Consider the following 18,979-nt stretch of genomic DNA (forward strand, 5'->3'; position numbering starts at 1 on the left):
TCAGATGTTTTGTCTCTTTAAGCCTCATCTTTAATGTTTAAACCAGCATGACAGAGTGAAGTGGGCGGGGTAATCTTATACAGGTCACAAGAGAAGAAACTGCTTCTTTTCCATGACAAACTTAATGTGCGTGCAGAGATGTTGCACAAAATTATTAATTTGACAGTGAGGGACGTGAGATTCCCGACGTCTCTGGAGCAGCACGGCTCAGACGCGATGGTAAGAAGTTTGCGCTGCTTGTTCTCCGCACGCGTGTATGTTTGCGTTCATAAACGAACAAAGTCAAAAGTATGAGGCCTTTCCTCCTTCTTCTGTCCACACTGCAGCACGCTGACCCGGATTACTCGGCCGCCTATGTGGTCCTCGACACGGACTGCGGGCTTAAAGGTTTCGGCCTCACATTCACTTTAGGAAAAGGCACCGAGATCGGTAAGATTTACACAGGGGTGGCAAACGCGTGACCCGTTCTAACAGACCGCAACACACTGTTGCGTTCAAGTGCGCACAGTAAGCTCGGAATTTATACCTCTTGAAAATTTTGAATTTTACCAAAATGTTTTTGATAGAAAAAAAAATATCTCAGCTATTTGCACTAAATGCCAAAACTCTGCTGTTTTATTAGCGAACAAAATTACAACTGCGATACAGATCTTTACACGAACACAGCCTTTCATAACTTACACAACCAAATCTTAAACATTTACATTACAGATATCAGCCAAATGCAATATGATCTGTTGTCTGTGTTTCTATAGTCTATGTGCTCCTTAATAGTTAAAAAGTAGCAGATAAATTGCCACATTTTAGATGTTCCTGAAAATAACTTCTTTTTTGCAAATGTCCAAACCCTGCACTGCCATCTTGCGGTAATATTAGTCAATGCATTTCATTTACATCAGTTCACTTGCACGTGGCGGGTTATTAGGTACACCAAGATAAAACAAATGCATTTTAACGCAGTTCACTTACTGTAATTATTATAAAATGGGTCTTCTTTTGTTTTGCAGTGGGTGATCCTGTCGCACTACACTGCTTTACTGATATGATTGGTGCTTCTTTCACCCCATTTATCAGACCCCATCATAGCGACCTCATAGTACCATATTTTCCTGACAGAGCTCTTTGCTCTCAGACTGCAGGTTTATTTGTGGTTCCTAGAGTTTATACAAGTAGAATGGGAGGCAGAGCCTTCAGCTGCCAGGCCCCTCTACCATGGAACCAGCTCCCAGTGTGGATTCAGGAGACAGACAATAAGATAAGGCTTTAAACTTTCCTTATGCTTATAGGTAGGGCTGGACTGGGGTGACCCTGAACCATCCCTTACTTATGCTTTAATAGGCCTAGGATGCTGGGCAGCTTCCCATGATGCTCTGAGTGTTAATTCTTCACTCAAATCTTTTCACTTCTTATGTGTTTATCTGATTGTTGGGGTTTCTTTTTAATATTTTAGGGTCTTTACCTTATAATATAAAGTGTCTTGAGGTGACTATTGTTTTGAATTGGTGCTATATAAATAAAATTGAATTGAGTTTATATCAAAGAGAGCAGGCTTATGAGTGAGACACATTTGTCCAAGGCAGCACAAAGCAGCTGCAAGATAAATGAGACAAAAAGTGAACATCATAACTTTTATAAAGCTTGGAACTGATGCAGGGCTGTTGTCTTAGACTCCATGGTCCCTGTACCTGTTTAAATGAGTTTTAGTAAAATTATAGATGTCTGTGGATGCTTTGATATTCATACAGTTTTGCTTTTTTTTGTTGATTGAAACCCTGCAGTGCTGTGTGCTGTGAAGGCCCTTGCAGAACTGGTTGTTGGCAAATCGTTGCAGGAGATTGTGAGCAACTTCCGTGGGTTTTACCGCCTCCTGACCAGTGATGGCCAGATGAGATGGGTGAGAGCAGACACATAATGAGTAATAAATATAATGAAAACAGGCACAGGTAAAGTGGAACCATTCGGTCCAATTGAGCCGTATTAGTTTAGCACACCTTGAAAAGATTTTCTGACAGGTTTTGAGGTCTGCTTTGGATTATAGTCATTTTTTAGATATCAATCTAATTCCAGTTTCTTTTTTGACTAATATGCTGATTTTCAAATAGTGTTTAAATTCCATCCCCATGTTTAACACTTATGGGTAAATATGCTTTATATAAAAAAAAGTTTATTTTCTTTCAATAAAGGCTGGATTTACATACCCACACTATATCAGACAGCTTATGCAGAGTGATAGCTTTGCCACTGTTGTTCAGAAATGAAGCTATTCATGCAAAAAAAATAATAATTAACCATAAAAGGGTGTTTAAAAACCTACTTAATGAATGCATGATTAAAAAAAAAAAGTGCCTATTAACAAACTATGATGTACTGCCCAGTTTTGCTTTCATTCTAGTGCCTTTTACTAGATGTAGCATTGAATCTTGTCTGGCACAGTTAGGCCCAGAGAAAGGAGTGATCCATCTGGCCACCGCTGCAGTCTTGAATGCTGTGTGGGATCTGTGGGCGAGGGCTGAGGGCAAGGTGGGAAATCTCAGACGAAGCTTAATAAGTAAAACATAGTTTTTCTCATAAAGTACACCTCATGACTCAAAACCCGTTGTCATTTTCCTGCAGCCGCTGTGGAAGCTGCTCGTCGACATGGTGAGTCAGAGATAATTTAGACCATCGATTTATGTCCAGAATACGATCACAAGGGAAATATCAAGCCCTATATTTGTCAATTCAGGACCCAAAGCAGATTTTGTCATGCATTGACTTCAGATACATCACTGATGTTCTCACAGAGGAGGAAGCTCTGGGTGAGACCGGTTTTTGACATAGATCATAGAATCTGTCCAGTACAGTTTGAGAAATGTGTTCCCAAAAACTCCTTCTGCCTCTTTTTTCAGACATACTTGTGAAAGCACAGGAGGGAAAGCAGCAGAGAGGTGAGCACACTAATTACATGGCTGAAAGGGATTCTGCACATCTAAATTGCCTCTTTAGAAACCAACCAGAGTCCTTTCAACCACCATAAAAGGCCTATTTAGTCCATTTAAACACAATTTAGTTCATTACATACCTTTTTTTTTCTACCAGAGGATCAGATGCTGAAGGAGGGTTATCCTGCTTATACCACCTCCTGTGCTTGGCTTGGATACTCAGACCAGCAGCTGAAGCAGGTCTCTGTTCTATAAAGCAATCAGCATACAGTATGTCTAGTTAGGCTTTTAATTAGTCGTGTTTTTTGATAAGCTCTGCTCAGATGCTCTTAAAAGCGGTTGGACCAGGTTTAAGGTGAAGGTCGGTGCTGACCTAGAGGATGACATACGCAGGTGCTGCCTCATCAGGCAAATGATTGGACCCAGTAGCACCTTGGTAAGCCTGTTTTTGCCCCTGCTGTTGTATTAGCATTAGGAAATTACGCTAAAGGGTTTTTTTGTGCGTGTGGGTTAGATGATCGACGCCAACCAGAGATGGGACGTAGCTGAGGCCATAAGTTGGGTGTCCAGACTGGCTGAGGTCAAACCTCTTTGGATCGAGGAGCCCACGTCTCCAGATGACATCCTGGGTCATGCTGCTATTTCTAAGGTGTGAGAATAATATATATTTTCCAGCTTGTTCGTGTTTGTGAAGAGCATGACTGTGATTCAAGCGTGAAACAGTGTGTGCACAAGACAACAGAGAGGGTCAAGAAGCAACAAAACAAAGCAACCATGATGCTTGCAGTCATTTTATGTCTCTGTTGTTGCTTTGCTTACTTTTATTGTCATTTTATGTCTTTTTGTGGTTGTTTTGCATCACTTGGCAGTCATTTTAAATCTCTATGTGATCATTTCATTGACTTTCCAATGATTAATATTAATGGTAACATTAAACACAAGGACAGGGCCCTCTTTCTGTCTCTTCGGCCCACTCAGTAATCCATCCAGGGCTGTTGAATGATAAAAAAAAATTTTCATTGCAGGCTTTGGCTCCACTTGGGATTGGAGTGGCAACAGGCGAGCAGGTCAGAGCTCAAGTCTGTTCCAACAAGCATATCTTTGATAGATTATATTTTTAGTTGAGTTCAGTTGAGTTTCCTCTGCAGTGTCACAACAGGGTGATGTTTAAGCAGTTCCTGCAGGCCTCTGCGCTGCAGTTTGTCCAGATAGACAGCTGTAGGCTGGGCAGTGTCAACGAGAACCTGGCTGTGCTGCTGATGGCCCACAAGTTCCAAGGTAAAAGTTCAAGGCACAATCATGTGGGCCCTCAAGGTGTGTTGTTTTTTTGTTTTGTTTTTTTTATAAGCTGCCAAAAGCACTCAAAGGTTATTAGACAATACTGAGAACACAGAGGAAACTCGTGGGTTTGTATTTCTTTTTTCTTAGTGCCTGTGTGTCCTCATGCTGGAGGAGTCGGGTTATGTGAGCTTGTCCAGCATCTGATTCTGTTTGATTACATCTGTGTGTCTGCAGATCTCAGGAACCGGTAGGAGCAGTGTTTATTTTTTGTTTGATCTTAGTGATTATAACCTTACACTGACTTTTTTTTTTTTTCCCCCAGAATGTGTGAATATGTAGACCACCTCCATGAGCACTTCACTAGTCCTGCAGTGATTCAAGACGCCCACTACATGCCCCCAAAGGCAAGACGCTGATTAGAAAGTCAATCTGCAATACCCTGAAAACCAAACTTTCTACTGTTTACAGTTTCTGTTATATATTTGTACATTCTGATCTTTAATTTCAGGATCCAGGCTATTCTTGTGAGATGCTGGAAGCATCTGTGAACAGACATGAGTACCCTGAAGGAGACATTTGGAAACTGGAAATCAACAAATAAGAGCTATATTTTAAAGATTTTTATATTTGTACTGTGCAAGTCCTGAGCCACCCCTCATTACTTTATATTTTGCTAGGAGAGTGGGAAATAAGTGCAGAGATTCATTAAAACATACATGTAAATACAATATAGAAGGCAAAAACAGTTTGTATAATTCTGACAAGCTTGAAAGTCAATATTTGGTATGAGGACCTTTATTCTTCAACACAGCCTGAACTCTCTGAGGCAGCTTTCCTGGAATTAGTAGTCTTTCACACAGAAAGGCCCTGGCCAGATGGTGGGTTCAAACCCAGGACCTCTTGCTTTGAGGCATATTGTAAGGTCTTTCCCTTATAATGTAAAGCACTCTGAGATAACTGCTGTTGTAAAACAGAGCTACATAAATAAAACTTAATTATAAGCCAAGCTGTAAAACTTGTATTGAGCACTTGAGTTTGTTTACATCCACTTAATGTCATGCAAGACATCTAATTAGTCTCAGTCTAATATGTAATTGTTCACGGGAAGGGTTTTTTTCAGAATTTGATTTTAAACCTTTTTTTTTTTTTTTTTTAAAGAGTCAGGTTATTCCTATTTCAGTCATTTGTATTTGCACCTGGGAGTCTACAAACAGCCACTGACACAGTGTCAGTATATTTGACCATTTAGTAATTCTTTGGCTACACTATGCATTTTCAAAATATCAGACAATGCTGCAGTTTTTAACTTTCATTTGTATATTATCTAGCATTTTTTTATTTTTTTTTTAGCTCATACACTGTATTTAAGGATTTTTTTTTATTGCACATGCCTAAACACTTCTAAGGGTCAAGACGTGGGTGATCAGGGTCACCCACGTCAGGGTGAAAAAGACCACCTCTATGGTGACAGTCCAGTTGCCTTCAACTACCATGCCCCGGATGACTGAGACCCTACAGACACAATTATTTTAAACTATTTCATTAATCTGGATTTTTTTCTAAAGTATGACATTTTTATTTATGAAATGATCAGAAGAGAAAAAAATGCATCATTTCTGTCAAAGGTAAAACAGACTCATTGCTTTTCTGTAAGTGGTCTGATCGTGCTCACTAAAGGTGCTCTCTGAGCCAGGGAAAACCATTAAAAAGTATTTGAAGGCTGCAACTCTGTTTAAGCCAAACCATACACTGGCATGTGACTCCAGCTTATCAGCCTTTGAGGTTTTGTGACTACATCTCACACATATTGTGTTGATCTGTTACAGCAGGCATCTTCAGGTTCTTTAAATAACCTGGTCGCCAAAGTGTAAGTGAACCCACCGTTTACCTGCTAGTGTCAAATTCAGATTTTTGTACTGAATGCAGAACTAGATAGAAGTTGTCAAAGTTAATATCTTTATTTACAGAATTAGATGATTTATCAACATAAAGAATTTGTAGAGAAGAAATCACTGAAAAGCTTAGAACTTGAGAGTTCACCCAAATCAACACAAAAAAAATGAAATTTTAAAATATGTATGAGTAACGAGCATACTGTTCATTCATAACCATCTTATGGCTTCAGTTTACACAGCCAGCTTCATTTTGATTATGGGATGTGGGTTGTAGTCATAGATCTCAAAGTCCTCCAAACGGAAATCATCGATTTTCTCCACTTTTCTCAGGATCCTCAGTTTGGGGAACGGTCGGATCTCCCGCTGAAGCTGCACATTTAACACACATTTTTGTATAAGTTTTAAATCAAATAGAACTGGAACGTGTAAGAATTGTCTCTAGCAAACCCACCTGCTCTTTGAGAGGTTCAATATGGTTGACGTAAACATGAGCGTCTCCCAGGGTGTGAACAAAGTCACCAGGCTGAAGGGACAGATTTAGAAACAGGTGAGTTGATGGAGGGCGCACTGCTGGACCAAACAGATATGAGGTTTGACAAGCATGCACTGGCCCTACCTTGAGTCCTGTAATGTGTGCGATCATGTAGGTAAGAAGTGAATAGCTGGCGATATTGAAAGGCACCCCCAGGCCCATATCACCTGAGCGCTGGTACAGCTGACACGACAGCTCACCATCACACACGTAGAACTGGCAGAGTGCGTGGCAGGGTGGCAGCGCCATCCTAGGAAGGTCTGCAACACAAGACAACACAAGCTTACATCTTGCATAATTCTTCACAAAATGAGACTTTTAGTAAATTTTAGTAAAGGTCTCGGTTGGCCTCACCTTTGGGGTTCCAAGCACACATTATGATCCTCCGGTCCTCTGGATTTGTTTTGATGGTGTCAATGACCTTTTGCAGCTGGTCGACACCTCGTCCTGTGTAATCTGCTCAAAGTATTGATGGAAACACAAAAAAAAGATTTTCATTTAAATATTTGCAATTTGATTGAATTAACCCTGACAAATTACTTCAGGGCTTCATAAAACTGGGTGGGCCTGTGACACTGTACCTGCATGCATGTCTGTGTACTCTGCACCAAAGTGCCTCCACTGGAAACCATATATAGGTCCTAGATCACCCTCCTCTCTATCAGTGAACCCAAGATTGTCCAGGAAGTCTCGAGAACCATTGGCATCCCAAATCTTCACGCCTTTCGCTGAAAGCTCCTTGGAATTTGTTGATCCCTGTGACACATTACAAAACTTTCAGCTCTAATTGATATGCATGGAAAATTTTCATAAGTTACATTTTTTGTTTGTTTTTTTTCTCTACCAGACTCACCCTGATGAACCACAGCAGTTCCTCAAGGATCCCTCGCCAGAACACTTTCTTTGTCGTCAACAAAGGAAACTGGTCTATGAATAAAAGCAAAAAAAAAAAAGGTTACGTGACGTAGCTGATGAAGTAGGAAGTAGCTGTTTTGGCTCTCATGTGCAGATGGGCATTTATATAACCACTATTATTATTTTATGCCAATTTATACTTAAAGTTATTTAATTTAAAGGTGTCTCTTTACACTAAATGACAGTATGTCAAACTAAAAAAGGACCTCTGCATAACCCGGATCTTATTACTCCGCGCAGGCCCTTTTCTCCAGTACGACATAGTAAACTGCACCAAAAAATGCAAACAAACTGTACCTCTCAGGCTGTATCTGACTTGAGCACCGAACATGGACAGGGTCCCCGTATTAGTTCGGTCCCCCTTCGAGCGTCCGTGTTGGATGATGTGTTCCACCAGACCCAAATACCCCTGTTCTTCACAGAAAAATCCGACATTGTTCTTCTTCTCGGCCGAAGCCGCCAGCTCCGGTTTTTCCTCCTTCTTACAGCCGGCCTCTTTCGGCAGCTCTCCGGTGTATATATCAGAAGTGGCGGGCATTTTTGTGAGCAAAAAGTTTCGGTGTTCCCAGCTCAGAATCAGGTGCAGAAAAAGCGCCAGCTCAGAATCAGCTGCAGAAAAAGCGCTCCTTTTTTCAAGTTTTGTCACACCCCCCCCGCGGATCACAACCAATAAGATAGAGAGGAAGTCTCACGTGAGCACCGAAAAGCGCATGTCTACGGAAAAGCGCGCCCTGGTTTGTTTTGATTTTGCATGCACATTATATATCGTCTGTAAATACTTTCTCTCTGTTTTATATATATTTTCATAAAAGCATTCATAAAAATATTTTAAAAGTATTTTTTTATGTATATAATATGCTGTTTTGCACAAAACAAACTCTGGTAACTATTACGTGTTATTGATTCTGAAATTCAAATACTAAATGATTCAGAATGATTTCTGATATGAATAAGAACCAAAACAGAGGTTTGTGGAGGGTGTACTGTTTTATTGCAGAGATATATGAAAACCTAAGAATCAACATACACAAACAAGATCAACATAAACTGTGCATATGAAGGTTTAGAGGTCTATGCGGCACATTTTCAAGTATCAGCTTAATTGTGCTTAAGGAAACCCGAATGTCCTGGGCTCATCTGAAGAAACAGTTTCCATGCTGGTTTTATCACATTACTCCATTCCTGTGTAGAAAAGAGCCAGTTTAACATTAAGTAAGTGTACAGAAGATTTACAAAAAACAAAAATATTATAATTAGTGATCCATTTCACATGGATCCAATTAATCTTTTAAAGCAAGTCAATAAAGAGAGGAATGCACGATTATTTTTCTAATCACATTATCATCTTGGATTGTAACAGACTATCCGATCTATCCAACTCTCACAGTGCAAAGTGATTTTAAATGATCACAGTTCATTTAGGTCAAATTCAGTTTGGACCTCTGCCAGGTGATGCTAGCACTAAGGGACCACACGGATCAATACCTTTTATCTGCCGTTTATAGAGCGTCAGAGCCTCTTGAGCAACATGTTGGATGAAAGCCGGGTCATCCATCTCCAGTTCTGCTGGGACCAGTATGGTTACTGGAGCTGAATCCATTATAGAGACGGTGACACTGTTGTCTGCTTTAGGTTTGTTATTCTTCATCTGTTGCTGTGGACTCACCTGAAAGATGAGATTAAACTGAAGGTAGCTTTCGGGCTCAAAATAATGATCCTTGTCAGCTAAAATAATCATGAAGTTTCTGCTTTATTCATAAACAGTGTGATCTTTCTTATGTGTAATAATATTCAAACGACAACAATATTTTTAATGTTCTTTGGCAAAGAAATCCCAAAGTAGGATCAAGCCTAATCCTTGTTGCTGTTTCTTAGTACTTTGTAACCTTGATAACAGCTTCCCAATTTATACACCAAAGATGATGTCTACAGATGCAGCATCACTAGCCACATACCTCAATCACAGTGAAGACGCTGCGTTGGTCCACGGTGCTGTTCGACAGCTGACTAACCCAGCCGTACTTGTCGTGCATGCTGTTGAGCCATCTCTGAGTGTCTGCTGTGTGTCTGTGGACCAGCTGCAGCCTGCCGTCATACTGCTGACGAGAGGCGTTCAGCAGCATGTACATCTCCTCCATCTCAGAGTGTAACTGCTGCACACTGGGACATGCTATAAGAGGAGGTGCGTTAATAAATCCAGATGTGCAAGGTAAACTAAAGGACAGAAAAACTGCATAACCACACGCACAGACCTTGAGTTTATTTTTCATGCATCCATCTAAAAATGTTGAAATTATTCAGTCAGGAGAAAGTCAACTATTTTAACAATAAATAAACCATTTAGGTCAAGCCTCAAATATCCCCAAAACAGGCCGATTCCCACTTGTCAGATGTGAATGTTCTGTTTGTGTGTCTTAAATCATAATAAATTGATTGTTGTTGCGTTTGAACTGTTTGTGAGACAAAGCAAGTTACGTGGCATTGTCAAATTATGTTATGGCTCTAGGAATTTGTGACACTGGTTTTTTTTGCCATTGTTCTCATTTTTTTCATCACACAAAACTGGGTAAGTCTTTGTTATGCTCTTGCACACACAATGTGTCATCTAAAACACAGTTTAAATTGTTTATGTGTGACTGTGTGGATTTACCCTTTAACAGATCTTCCCTGCATGTCTCACACAGGTCTCGGAGCTTCCAGCACTCTGACGCTTGTCTGCGAAGTCTTCTGCACATATATCCACTCTGCCACTGTCCCATTGCCGAAAACAAGTCTGTATCTTTGTAGGATAATACGAATGATGTTACACATGAACAACCGTTGTGTACAAACACACACATTTTAGAGTGCAGCCCAATGCATCAGATACCTCGAATTGATTGCTGAACATACTCTTCCGCTTCTTTTATCTCTTCAAACAAATCAGCCCCTGGGGCGCTGAAGTCCCCCAGCATGTTCTTCCCAAAGTCAAACACTGAATGAAGAACGTGCTCCAAACCCACCGACCCGAAGAAGCCAGCGCTCGACCCGCTCGTTGAAAGCGAGCTGGATTGGAGCTCTGTAGTGAAGGTTTCCAGAAAGGAGTGACCAAACACTTGTCGCATCTTCTTGGCCAGGCCAATGCTCTGGTTGTACAAAAGGTTAATATTTGACAACAGCTCGCTGAACAATGCTTCGGCCTGCAGCAGCTCCATATTGGATTTGTCCTCTGTGACCCGGTTTTCAGCTGGCACAGTTCCACCTGAATTCTCCTCATTTTTATTCTGGACCTGGTCTGTATCGTCTAACTTAGTGGCCAGTTTCCTGAAAAACTCCTCTACCTAAAGAGAGAGAGATTCACAGAGACCTTAAACATCAGTCTGAAGGAGATGATTTTTGTTTGAATGTGCTAAAGTCAAACCTTGAACGAGAAAGAGGCGAAGCCGCGGCGACACGTGGACGTATAGAAGGCCTTACAAGAATCTTCCAGACATGGTCGACACTCCCCAAATGAAGATTTGGTTAAATCTTGACATTGCTGTTCGGCTTCCTCCAGTTTTTGCTCTGTTTCCTTGGCTAGCTGCATCGCCCCCTAAAGAACCCCCCCAAACCCAAACCCAAAACAGAAACCCCTGTCACAGATATATTAATAAGCCAAAGAGGATAAGATGAAGTCTGAAGCTCTGGCACACAGCCCTGCCCAGTGTTCTGAAAACACTCAGAAAACATATTAATCTGCAGACAGTTAATTTATCCTGACTGTAGTAAAACTACACCCCAGACTCACTTAACCAGCTGCACTCCCACACTCATTATTCACTGTCTGCTTTGAGGTTTCTCTGTGCGCCTTTGCCTTTGTGAAGCAGAAAATATGTGGTGGGTTTCAGAAAAATGCACAAAGACTGGCATGAAACTGTTTAAACACGAGATGGCTTTATGGTATTTTTATTGTATGTGCATCTTATACCAGCGACAAATGGAAGCAGGACCTTGACGATCAGTATAGCACAAAACGAGCATAATTCACCTTCTTCTTGTCACTGCTGTGCCTCAGGGCATCCATCAGGTGTCTGTGCTTCTCTTCCTTCTTCTCCATCATTTCCTTCACCTGCTTCACCCCGAGTAAAGTTCCCTTTATTTCCTCACCAACATACTGCTCTCCAGCTGCAGACAGTTCTGCATACAGGGGTTGGAACACATTACACACACAAATTCTGCAACAGTTCTGCAACAGTTATCACCGATAAGATGTTTTTTTCCTGTCAGCAGAGGTCTTACTTTTCAGCGTTTCCTCGTTGAGTGGAGGAGAGTCAGCGGCACAGAGCATGACTTCAGTGATGAAGAGAATCTGAACAAGAAACCTCGACATCCTGCCTCAAGCTGCAGAAAAGGAGAATTTTTTTGATTTCTGCGAAAAAGAAACAGAAACCACAAGGTGGTGCCACTTCTCAGGCAGTTTTATTTTTGAAAAATTACAGCATGAAGGGAAGAAAAATGTTAATTCACTAATTCAGCAGTCAGTTACTCTTTATGGATTTGTTCATCAGTATCACGTATGATAACTTAGTGCAATAAAGTGCAGCTGAGTTATACCTAAAGGTGAATATCCAAAACGTAAAATAGCAAAAGCTCAAATTACTGCATGATTCTTTTCTTAGTAAACAAGCTGGAAATAACAGTAAGTAAACAGTAAATATCAGGAAACAACTGCAACCCTCTATCACATGTCTGTCTAAGTTAACACAAGGAAACTGGTGCTAATTGCACTTTTGCTCTGAATGCTACACATTTACTTATGTCGTCGTGTCTTATTAATGCAAATTACTCTCATTAACTGTCAGTGAACACATACAACATTACATCCTCCAGGTGGTACACATTTAAAATCCAGTTTGAAGTAACAACAGCTGTATTTCAATTCCCCTATAAGATCTCATCCAAGTCTGGGCGGCATGCAGCTGTGTGAGTCTATTCGAAACACAAACCAAAGAAATGTAGAACAGCCATTTATTTACCTTGAGAGCTCTCAAAACATCCGACTCCAGAAAAAAAAAAAGCAGCAGCTTGTGCTGTCGGAGGGATGAGACTGAGACAGTCTGGTTCCTCTGAGGATTGTTCTATTTTTATGGATCTACTCAGCAGCACAGATCCTATTAGTGGGTTTTGCATTATTGGTTATTAAGCCTTATGTGCACTACATACCTGCAGATCAGCTTTAATGCCCAGTAAATATAACATGCTCAGTTGTTTGCAGGTCTCTCTCACGCACTTAATGGTCTCTAACATAGTCCAGAGCCCTCCTTAGGTAAAACTTTATGCTTTAATCTCTATCAGACTGACAGTAAGCCTGAGCCCCCTGCAGAGAATTGGCACACACACTGGCATGGTCTCAATCATGGGTTAAGCTCTGCTCTGCAGGCAACAACAGGAGCAGGAGGAATGCACATGCACACGTGCACACTGTACACAAAATGCAATAACTGAAAAGAGGCAATGCAGCTGTTTTTAGTTTTAGCTTTAACCATGTAAATGTTCATTTTTTTGTTACGTTACTTATATTTTGATTTCTACCATTCCAGGCAGCCATCCATTCCCATTCATTTCTGTATGGTATTTAAAAAGAATCAGTAGAAGACAGCTGTGTAATCCAATCCAGTGAACACTAAATATGTTTCTTGTCTGTCTTATATTGATAAAAACTCTGACTGTATTATTTGCACTGGCTCTCTGAGATATTAATATCATTTTAAAATCCTGAAATGTAGCTGCATGTTTTGTGATATGGTTACCTGTGCTGTAGCTGTACTAACTGGTGATAAACAGCCAAAAGAAAATGCAAAACCACATGTAATCCTTTGGGCTTTTGTGTCTTAGTGAAACCCATCTGTCATCATGAGTATCCACAACAGCTCCAGTGCTTTTGGCACTCTGTCTACAACTCTTAGAGTGATGGAGAGAAACATTTAACACACTGGTTCTGAAAAAGTGTTTCTCAAACTGTGGAGCACGACCCCATCGAGCATACAGTCATGTGTAAAAAAAAATTCCACAAGACTTTTTGAAGTCCTGTGAAAAACTAAGTACAGTCTTACTGCTTCATTGAATTTAAGAGGATAAGTTGCAGCCAGGTGCTGCTAATCACATGCATTTGATTAACTGCTCATCGGCAAGTGTGAGCACCTCTATTAAAGCAGAAGTTTTTTGCAGTTTGCTGGCCTTGAGCATTCAGGTGTGTGCTGTTACCACAATTTAACCAGGTGTGGCTGTCCCAGCAAATTCCCGTCAAGGTCAGATTGTGCAATCCTCAGAGAAGCTTCAAAAAACCCCAGTAGCTACATTTCAGACTCTACAGGCTTCAGTTGGCTGTTAAATGTTAAAGTCCATGACAGCACAATTAGAGGAAAAAGTTAACAAGAATGGTCTGTTTGGAAGGGTTGCCAGGAGAAAGCCTCTTCTCTCTAAAAAGAAGATGGCAGCAGAGCTTAGGCTAGCAAAGCTGCATGTGAACAAACCTCAAGACTTCAATGTCCTTTGGACAGGCGAGACCAAAGTGGAGCTGTTTGACCATAATGTGCATCACCATGTTTGGCCATAACCAAACACAGCACATCAGCACATGCACTTCATACCAGCTGTCAAGCATATAAAGGTTGGCTGAAATTAGGTCATGCAGGACAATGATTCCAAGCACAGCAGCAAATCTACAACAGAATGGCTGAAAAGGTGTTGTAGTGGCCCAAAGTCCAGATGTCAATCTGATTGAAATGTTGTGGTGGAACAGTATGCATGTGCGTAAATGAATGCCTGCAAACCTCAATGACCTGAAGCAACGTTGTGAAGAATAGTGGGTTGAAATTACTCCACAAAGACATGAGAAACTGATAAAGTCATACAGAAAATGATTACTTCAAGTTTTGCTGCTAATTTTGGTGGTTTTACAAGCTGCTGGAGCATGAGATACATTTCATTTGTTGCCATAGAGTCCTGTGAAAACTTTCTTTTTCATGTGACTGTATGCCTCATCACTTAGTACCCATCATATTTATACTTGCGCCATTCAGTGGCAGCTTTTCTCATTGAAACATCTGTTATGTTCCTTTCCTTTAAGTGTGTCATCTACCTATTTTCCATTTACACAGAGAAACTTGGAAACTAGTACATTAATCCTGTAAGTCGGGCGTACTTAAAAAGTATCATAACAGTGCCTAAAAAGTAGCCAATTTACAAATGTTAATACAAAAAACTGTTTATCTAGCAATATGAAAACTGATTAAATTGATACTTGCATCATTAGGTGTCACGATAACCCTACTGTAAATCATCACCCAACTTTGCAATTCCCCTCACAACTGCAGAGCATTTTAGCATCTCGGCATCAACAGACCCCAGAAAAGAAGATGAATATTGGACTTGATGATTACATTCACCAGTTGACTAGAAGTGTGACTCATGAATTTAAATTTTGCCCTCTTTTTGTTGGCAACATTTTCATATTTGCCATATCAACTGAACAGGAATTATATTAAAGGCACTGTTTTTAATTAATGTCATAAACTTTAACGGAAACGTTTACCACCAGGGGGCAGTGTTATACCAGTGGGTGTATTGAAATGCTTTCAGGTCTGCAGCTGTTCTTTTGTTTTTTGTTTTTAATTACTATATTTTTCTTTTTAGCCCAACTATAATTTCCTCAAGAGCCTTTGAAATTTGCAGGCTGTCATTGAAAATAAAAATGTTTAATGACTTGCCTGGTTGGATAAAAGTTACACGGGCTCACTGCCCCCTCTTGTGGTACAAAGTGGTATTGCATAAACATAAAGCCCAGCCCTATGTTATCTTCAGTTGATATCTCTTTTTCATAATACAAACATTTTGGACATAGAGGCATAGCAGTTGTATCTTTGCATTCTGTTGATAAGTTTAACTTTGGAAGATTTAAAACTATTTTTAAATCCAGGAATTTACAGTAAGCAACTTTATGTTAGTGTTGTGATTAGAGCTTGTCTCTGCTGCCCCCGAGTGATCAGAAAAATTAAAAAAAAAAGGTATGAACAGTTAATGTACAATAAAGGAAACTTAGTAAACACCTGAGATGCTTCATTAAATGCAGTCTTGTACAACTACGACAGATGTCACATATCTGAGAAAAAAAGTAATCAAACTCTATCAGCAGAATGGAAAAGTACTTTGTCTCTTCTACCACCAGTGACACTCTCCTGCAGCAACTGAATGATCTGAGTTGCTATTTTTCTAATCACTACATGGCAGCACCGTAGCAAATGTGGAATTCCTGTGTGCTTACTAAACCTCCTGCTAATCTGAGCCCACTGCAGAAAGCCTTGACCCAGCAAATGAGGTCCCAACCCCTGAATGAGGACCAGCAGGAGATCGGCTGTAAGCTACCTGACCCTCAGCTGCTTTTTATCAGCTCACCGTGATCTCTATCTGAGTCCCAATACTAGCCTGCTGCTCCAATCATAGCCGACAGTAAAATAACAGTTTTGAAGCCTTTAGGAAAATAACTAATTAGTTGCTTGATCATCTCAGCCTGGTCTGAAGTCTAATATAAGGCAGACTGGGTCAAACTCCAGTTATTAGTGCTGAGCCTGGGTTTGAAGGCCATGTTATCCAAAGAAAGAAGAAAAACAGATCTGAGCTGGATGTCTGTGCTGCTTTTCTTCCAAGCTCAAAGGACTGCAGTGTTGAGACACTTGATGTTATCTGCATCTGTTCCTGGAAATCTACTGGCCTGAACCGAGCAAGTGTAAAAAGATTAGCATCATGTAACCCAGTGACACTAACCTGCACTGCGAAGACGCGAGACTGGGTCTGTCTCCCCTCTTTGATGTTCCTTGTTAGTCTGGGAGGATGCAGCTGGTGCTCTGTGTTTGATCAGTGATCTGCAGACTGCGGACACAGGAAGTGTCCAGGAATTATCACAACACCTGGAAGACTAAAAGGAAAATGCCCCCCGTGAACCTTACAGTCTGATTTGGATAAACAGCAGTCAGTTATCAGCAAAATAAGTTATTTCTAGAGGAAGTGCAATCAAATCCAAAAATCTATATCACAACATTGCCTTGATACTGTTATTGTGCATTACCAAAGAAATGGTAAACCTAAGAAATGGCAAACCAATAAAAATGCAAATTTTCACCTTTTTAAGTATTTTATGAATGCAGCTGAGCCTTACAAACTTTTTTCTGCCTTTGTTGTGCAGTAGAGTCAAGCAGCCATTAGACTTTTCTTGAATCTACTGCTTTCTTTTTTTTTTTTAATTTTAGTTTCATATGTCTCCCATTGCATCCTGCGGGATTCTCTCCTGTTTTGTGGAAGCAATGGAAATATTTTAGAGAGTTTTCAAAGAATGTGGAGTTGCCGTGATAAATCCGATGATAACATATCCCCAAACAGCATGTTTAACCTATTACCACAGAAAGGCTGATAATAAAGTGTGTGTGTGTTTTTCTATCCTTGAAGGACATGAGATATGAGCCTAAATATGCAAAACAGGAACTGCGCAGAAATGTCGCAGTCGCTCCCTCCACCTTCTCCAACCTTTGAAATTATGTCTAATGGGTACCAGATTTTTACCCGGGGGACGCGATTGCCATCAGCCCCCAGTAACTTAATCTCATCTCCGGCTGGATTACTGCAGCGTCGCGCGACGTCTCGCGGTCTGTAGTGCTGAAAGCAGTCCGCACCTCCTCTGTCCCCACAGGAGGAGGCTCAGCAGGAGAGAAGGGGACTGTCACTGCTTTGAAAAGCACAGATGTGGCCGCAAGTAACTAAGTAATGTGAGAAAGTTAGGCAGAAATTGAGTCTAGTACCGGAAATGAAACATCTTAGCTATCACAATAAAAGCTTGCTCAAATTACATTTGAACCTCTTAAAAGCATTGAGAAAATGTAAACGATTTAACGAGCATCACATAACATTTGTTATAGGTGAGAGGCAAGAAGACGGCATCTAAATGTTATTACAAATGACTAATAAATTTATCATATTTGTCATAAATCTGTAAAGCCCTAGTTGTCCTAATGCCTTGAAACCAATATGCAGAACTGTGCAAAACTCTTAAGCCACACTTCATAAATGTATATTTTCCTTGGAAAATGGAAAATAAGTGCAGCAATTTACTGAAAAATACATACATACATAGAAATACAGCATATAAGACATCAAGTCTGTACAATTTTAATGAGCTTGAAAGTCAGTATTTGGTATGACCACCTTTATTCTTCGACACAACCAGAACTCTCTTAGACGGCTTTCTTATAACTCCTTTAAGCAGTCTTCAGGAATAGTTCTCCAGGTTTCTTGAAGGGCATTTAAAGCTCTTCTTTGGATGTTGCTTGCCTTTTGTTCCATTCTCTGTCAGGATGATCCCACACTGCTTCAATAATGGTCTGGGCTCTGGGGAGGCCAATCCATGACTGATAGTGTTCCACTGTGTGTTTTCTATCCAGGTATGCTTTTCTGGCATCAGCAGTGTGTTTGGGATCATTGTCATGTTGAAAACTGAAACTGTTCCCAATCTGATCAAAATCTGATGGTACTTTTCTGTGCTCATAATTTCATCAATTTTTTTCAAGACCCCCAACACAACTGGCAAACCATGACAGAGCCTCCATCGTGCTTTACAGATGGCCGTAGACACTCACTGTTGTACCTGTCTCTGTACATATTAATAACAATTTGAATTTTTTTGTGTTATCCATACTGTGTTATCTTTGACCTTTTGTTTTTAATAGATTCAACTAAAGAAATGTGAACAAATTATATGTTTTGTGACTTGCTGCTAGTAACAAAGTTTAAAATTGGTTCTTTGCTACACTGTCTGTCATGTGTAGACACAACATTGGTTCATCTTTTGAGTTTGGTGCCTTTTGAAAGACTGAATGATTCATAGTCTTAAGTGGCTTAAGAAACAAACAACAACAAATCATTCCTCTGAAATTCACTCTGAAAATGAGTGAAAAAGCAGCCAATGTCAAAAGAAAGACTTTGAAATTTGTATATATATATATATGTGTGTGTGTGTGTGTGTGTGTGTGTGTGTGTGTGTGTGTGTGTGTGTGTGTGTGTGTGTGTGTTAAAAAAGGGAATTGTTAAACGGTGAACTTTATAAATCCTGGTAGATTATCTTGTTTCTTTTGACAGAGCCAGTCTACAGACTGCTGTGTTAATGTTCAGCTAAGCTAATCAAATCTGCAGGCTCCTGCTTAACGAACTTTTAGATAGAGTCAGTGCTATGCTGCAAGCAGATGCGCAGGTAAATATCCAGAGAAAGAAAGACATGTTCGAAAAAGTTAATATTCTTGTTGAAATATATTCCCTTTTTTGTGGGATAAAAAAGTTGAACACAACCAAAAGCAAAATGTAATTCTGAAAGCACCACCGGAAATGCAGTTTGTTTCTTTGTGTAACTTAACACTGGCGTAACTCGGCTCAGC

The 18,979-nt window shown here is 40.3% G+C and overlaps 3 protein-coding genes across 4 annotated transcripts; 1 reads left to right on the forward strand and 2 right to left on the reverse strand.

Moving 5' to 3' along the window:
• The first annotated feature begins 25 nt into the window (after positions 1-25).
• Positions 26-4,929, forward strand: enosf1 (enolase superfamily member 1). The gene is made up of 15 exons (XM_030756160.1): positions 26-219; positions 327-429; positions 1,779-1,894; positions 2,434-2,520; positions 2,614-2,640; positions 2,726-2,798; positions 2,889-2,927; positions 3,079-3,161; positions 3,235-3,357; positions 3,436-3,570; positions 3,947-3,988; positions 4,070-4,199; positions 4,350-4,449; positions 4,525-4,606; positions 4,711-4,929. The coding sequence occupies exons 1-15, from the start codon at positions 139-141 to the stop codon at positions 4,801-4,803; spliced, it is 1,314 nt and encodes a 437-aa protein (XP_030612020.1). The 5' UTR covers positions 26-138; the 3' UTR covers positions 4,804-4,929.
• Positions 4,930-6,144: 1,215 nt separating this feature from the next.
• tyms (thymidylate synthetase) lies at positions 6,145-8,192 on the reverse strand. Its single transcript, XM_030756771.1, has 7 exons — positions 7,842-8,192; positions 7,483-7,556; positions 7,211-7,385; positions 6,984-7,085; positions 6,714-6,889; positions 6,549-6,620; positions 6,145-6,466 (listed from the first exon to the last, which is right to left on the reverse strand). The coding sequence occupies exons 1-7, from the start codon at positions 8,080-8,082 to the stop codon at positions 6,329-6,331; spliced, it is 978 nt and encodes a 325-aa protein (XP_030612631.1). The 5' UTR covers positions 8,083-8,192; the 3' UTR covers positions 6,145-6,328.
• A 320-nt stretch (positions 8,193-8,512) lies between these two features.
• LOC115799548 (clusterin-like protein 1) lies at positions 8,513-12,691 on the reverse strand. 2 transcript variants are annotated; one of them, XM_030756769.1, is made up of 9 exons: positions 12,539-12,691; positions 11,802-11,903; positions 11,551-11,699; positions 10,945-11,115; positions 10,414-10,864; positions 10,195-10,323; positions 9,500-9,714; positions 9,030-9,210; positions 8,513-8,726 (listed from the first exon to the last, which is right to left on the reverse strand). In XM_030756769.1, the coding sequence occupies exons 2-9, from the start codon at positions 11,890-11,892 to the stop codon at positions 8,716-8,718; spliced, it is 1,398 nt and encodes a 465-aa protein (XP_030612629.1). In that variant the 5' UTR covers positions 11,893-11,903; positions 12,539-12,691; the 3' UTR covers positions 8,513-8,715. The 2 variants fall into 2 exon arrangements, with proteins under 2 accessions (XP_030612629.1, XP_030612630.1); XM_030756770.1 differs by having other exon boundaries at positions 11,802-11,931; positions 12,539-12,656.
• Positions 12,692-18,979: the final 6,288 nt, after the last annotated feature.

This window comes from Archocentrus centrarchus, chromosome 20 (genome assembly GCF_007364275.1).
Source record: "Archocentrus centrarchus isolate MPI-CPG fArcCen1 chromosome 20, fArcCen1, whole genome shotgun sequence".
NCBI classification, from domain to species: domain Eukaryota; kingdom Metazoa; phylum Chordata; class Actinopteri; order Cichliformes; family Cichlidae; genus Archocentrus; species Archocentrus centrarchus.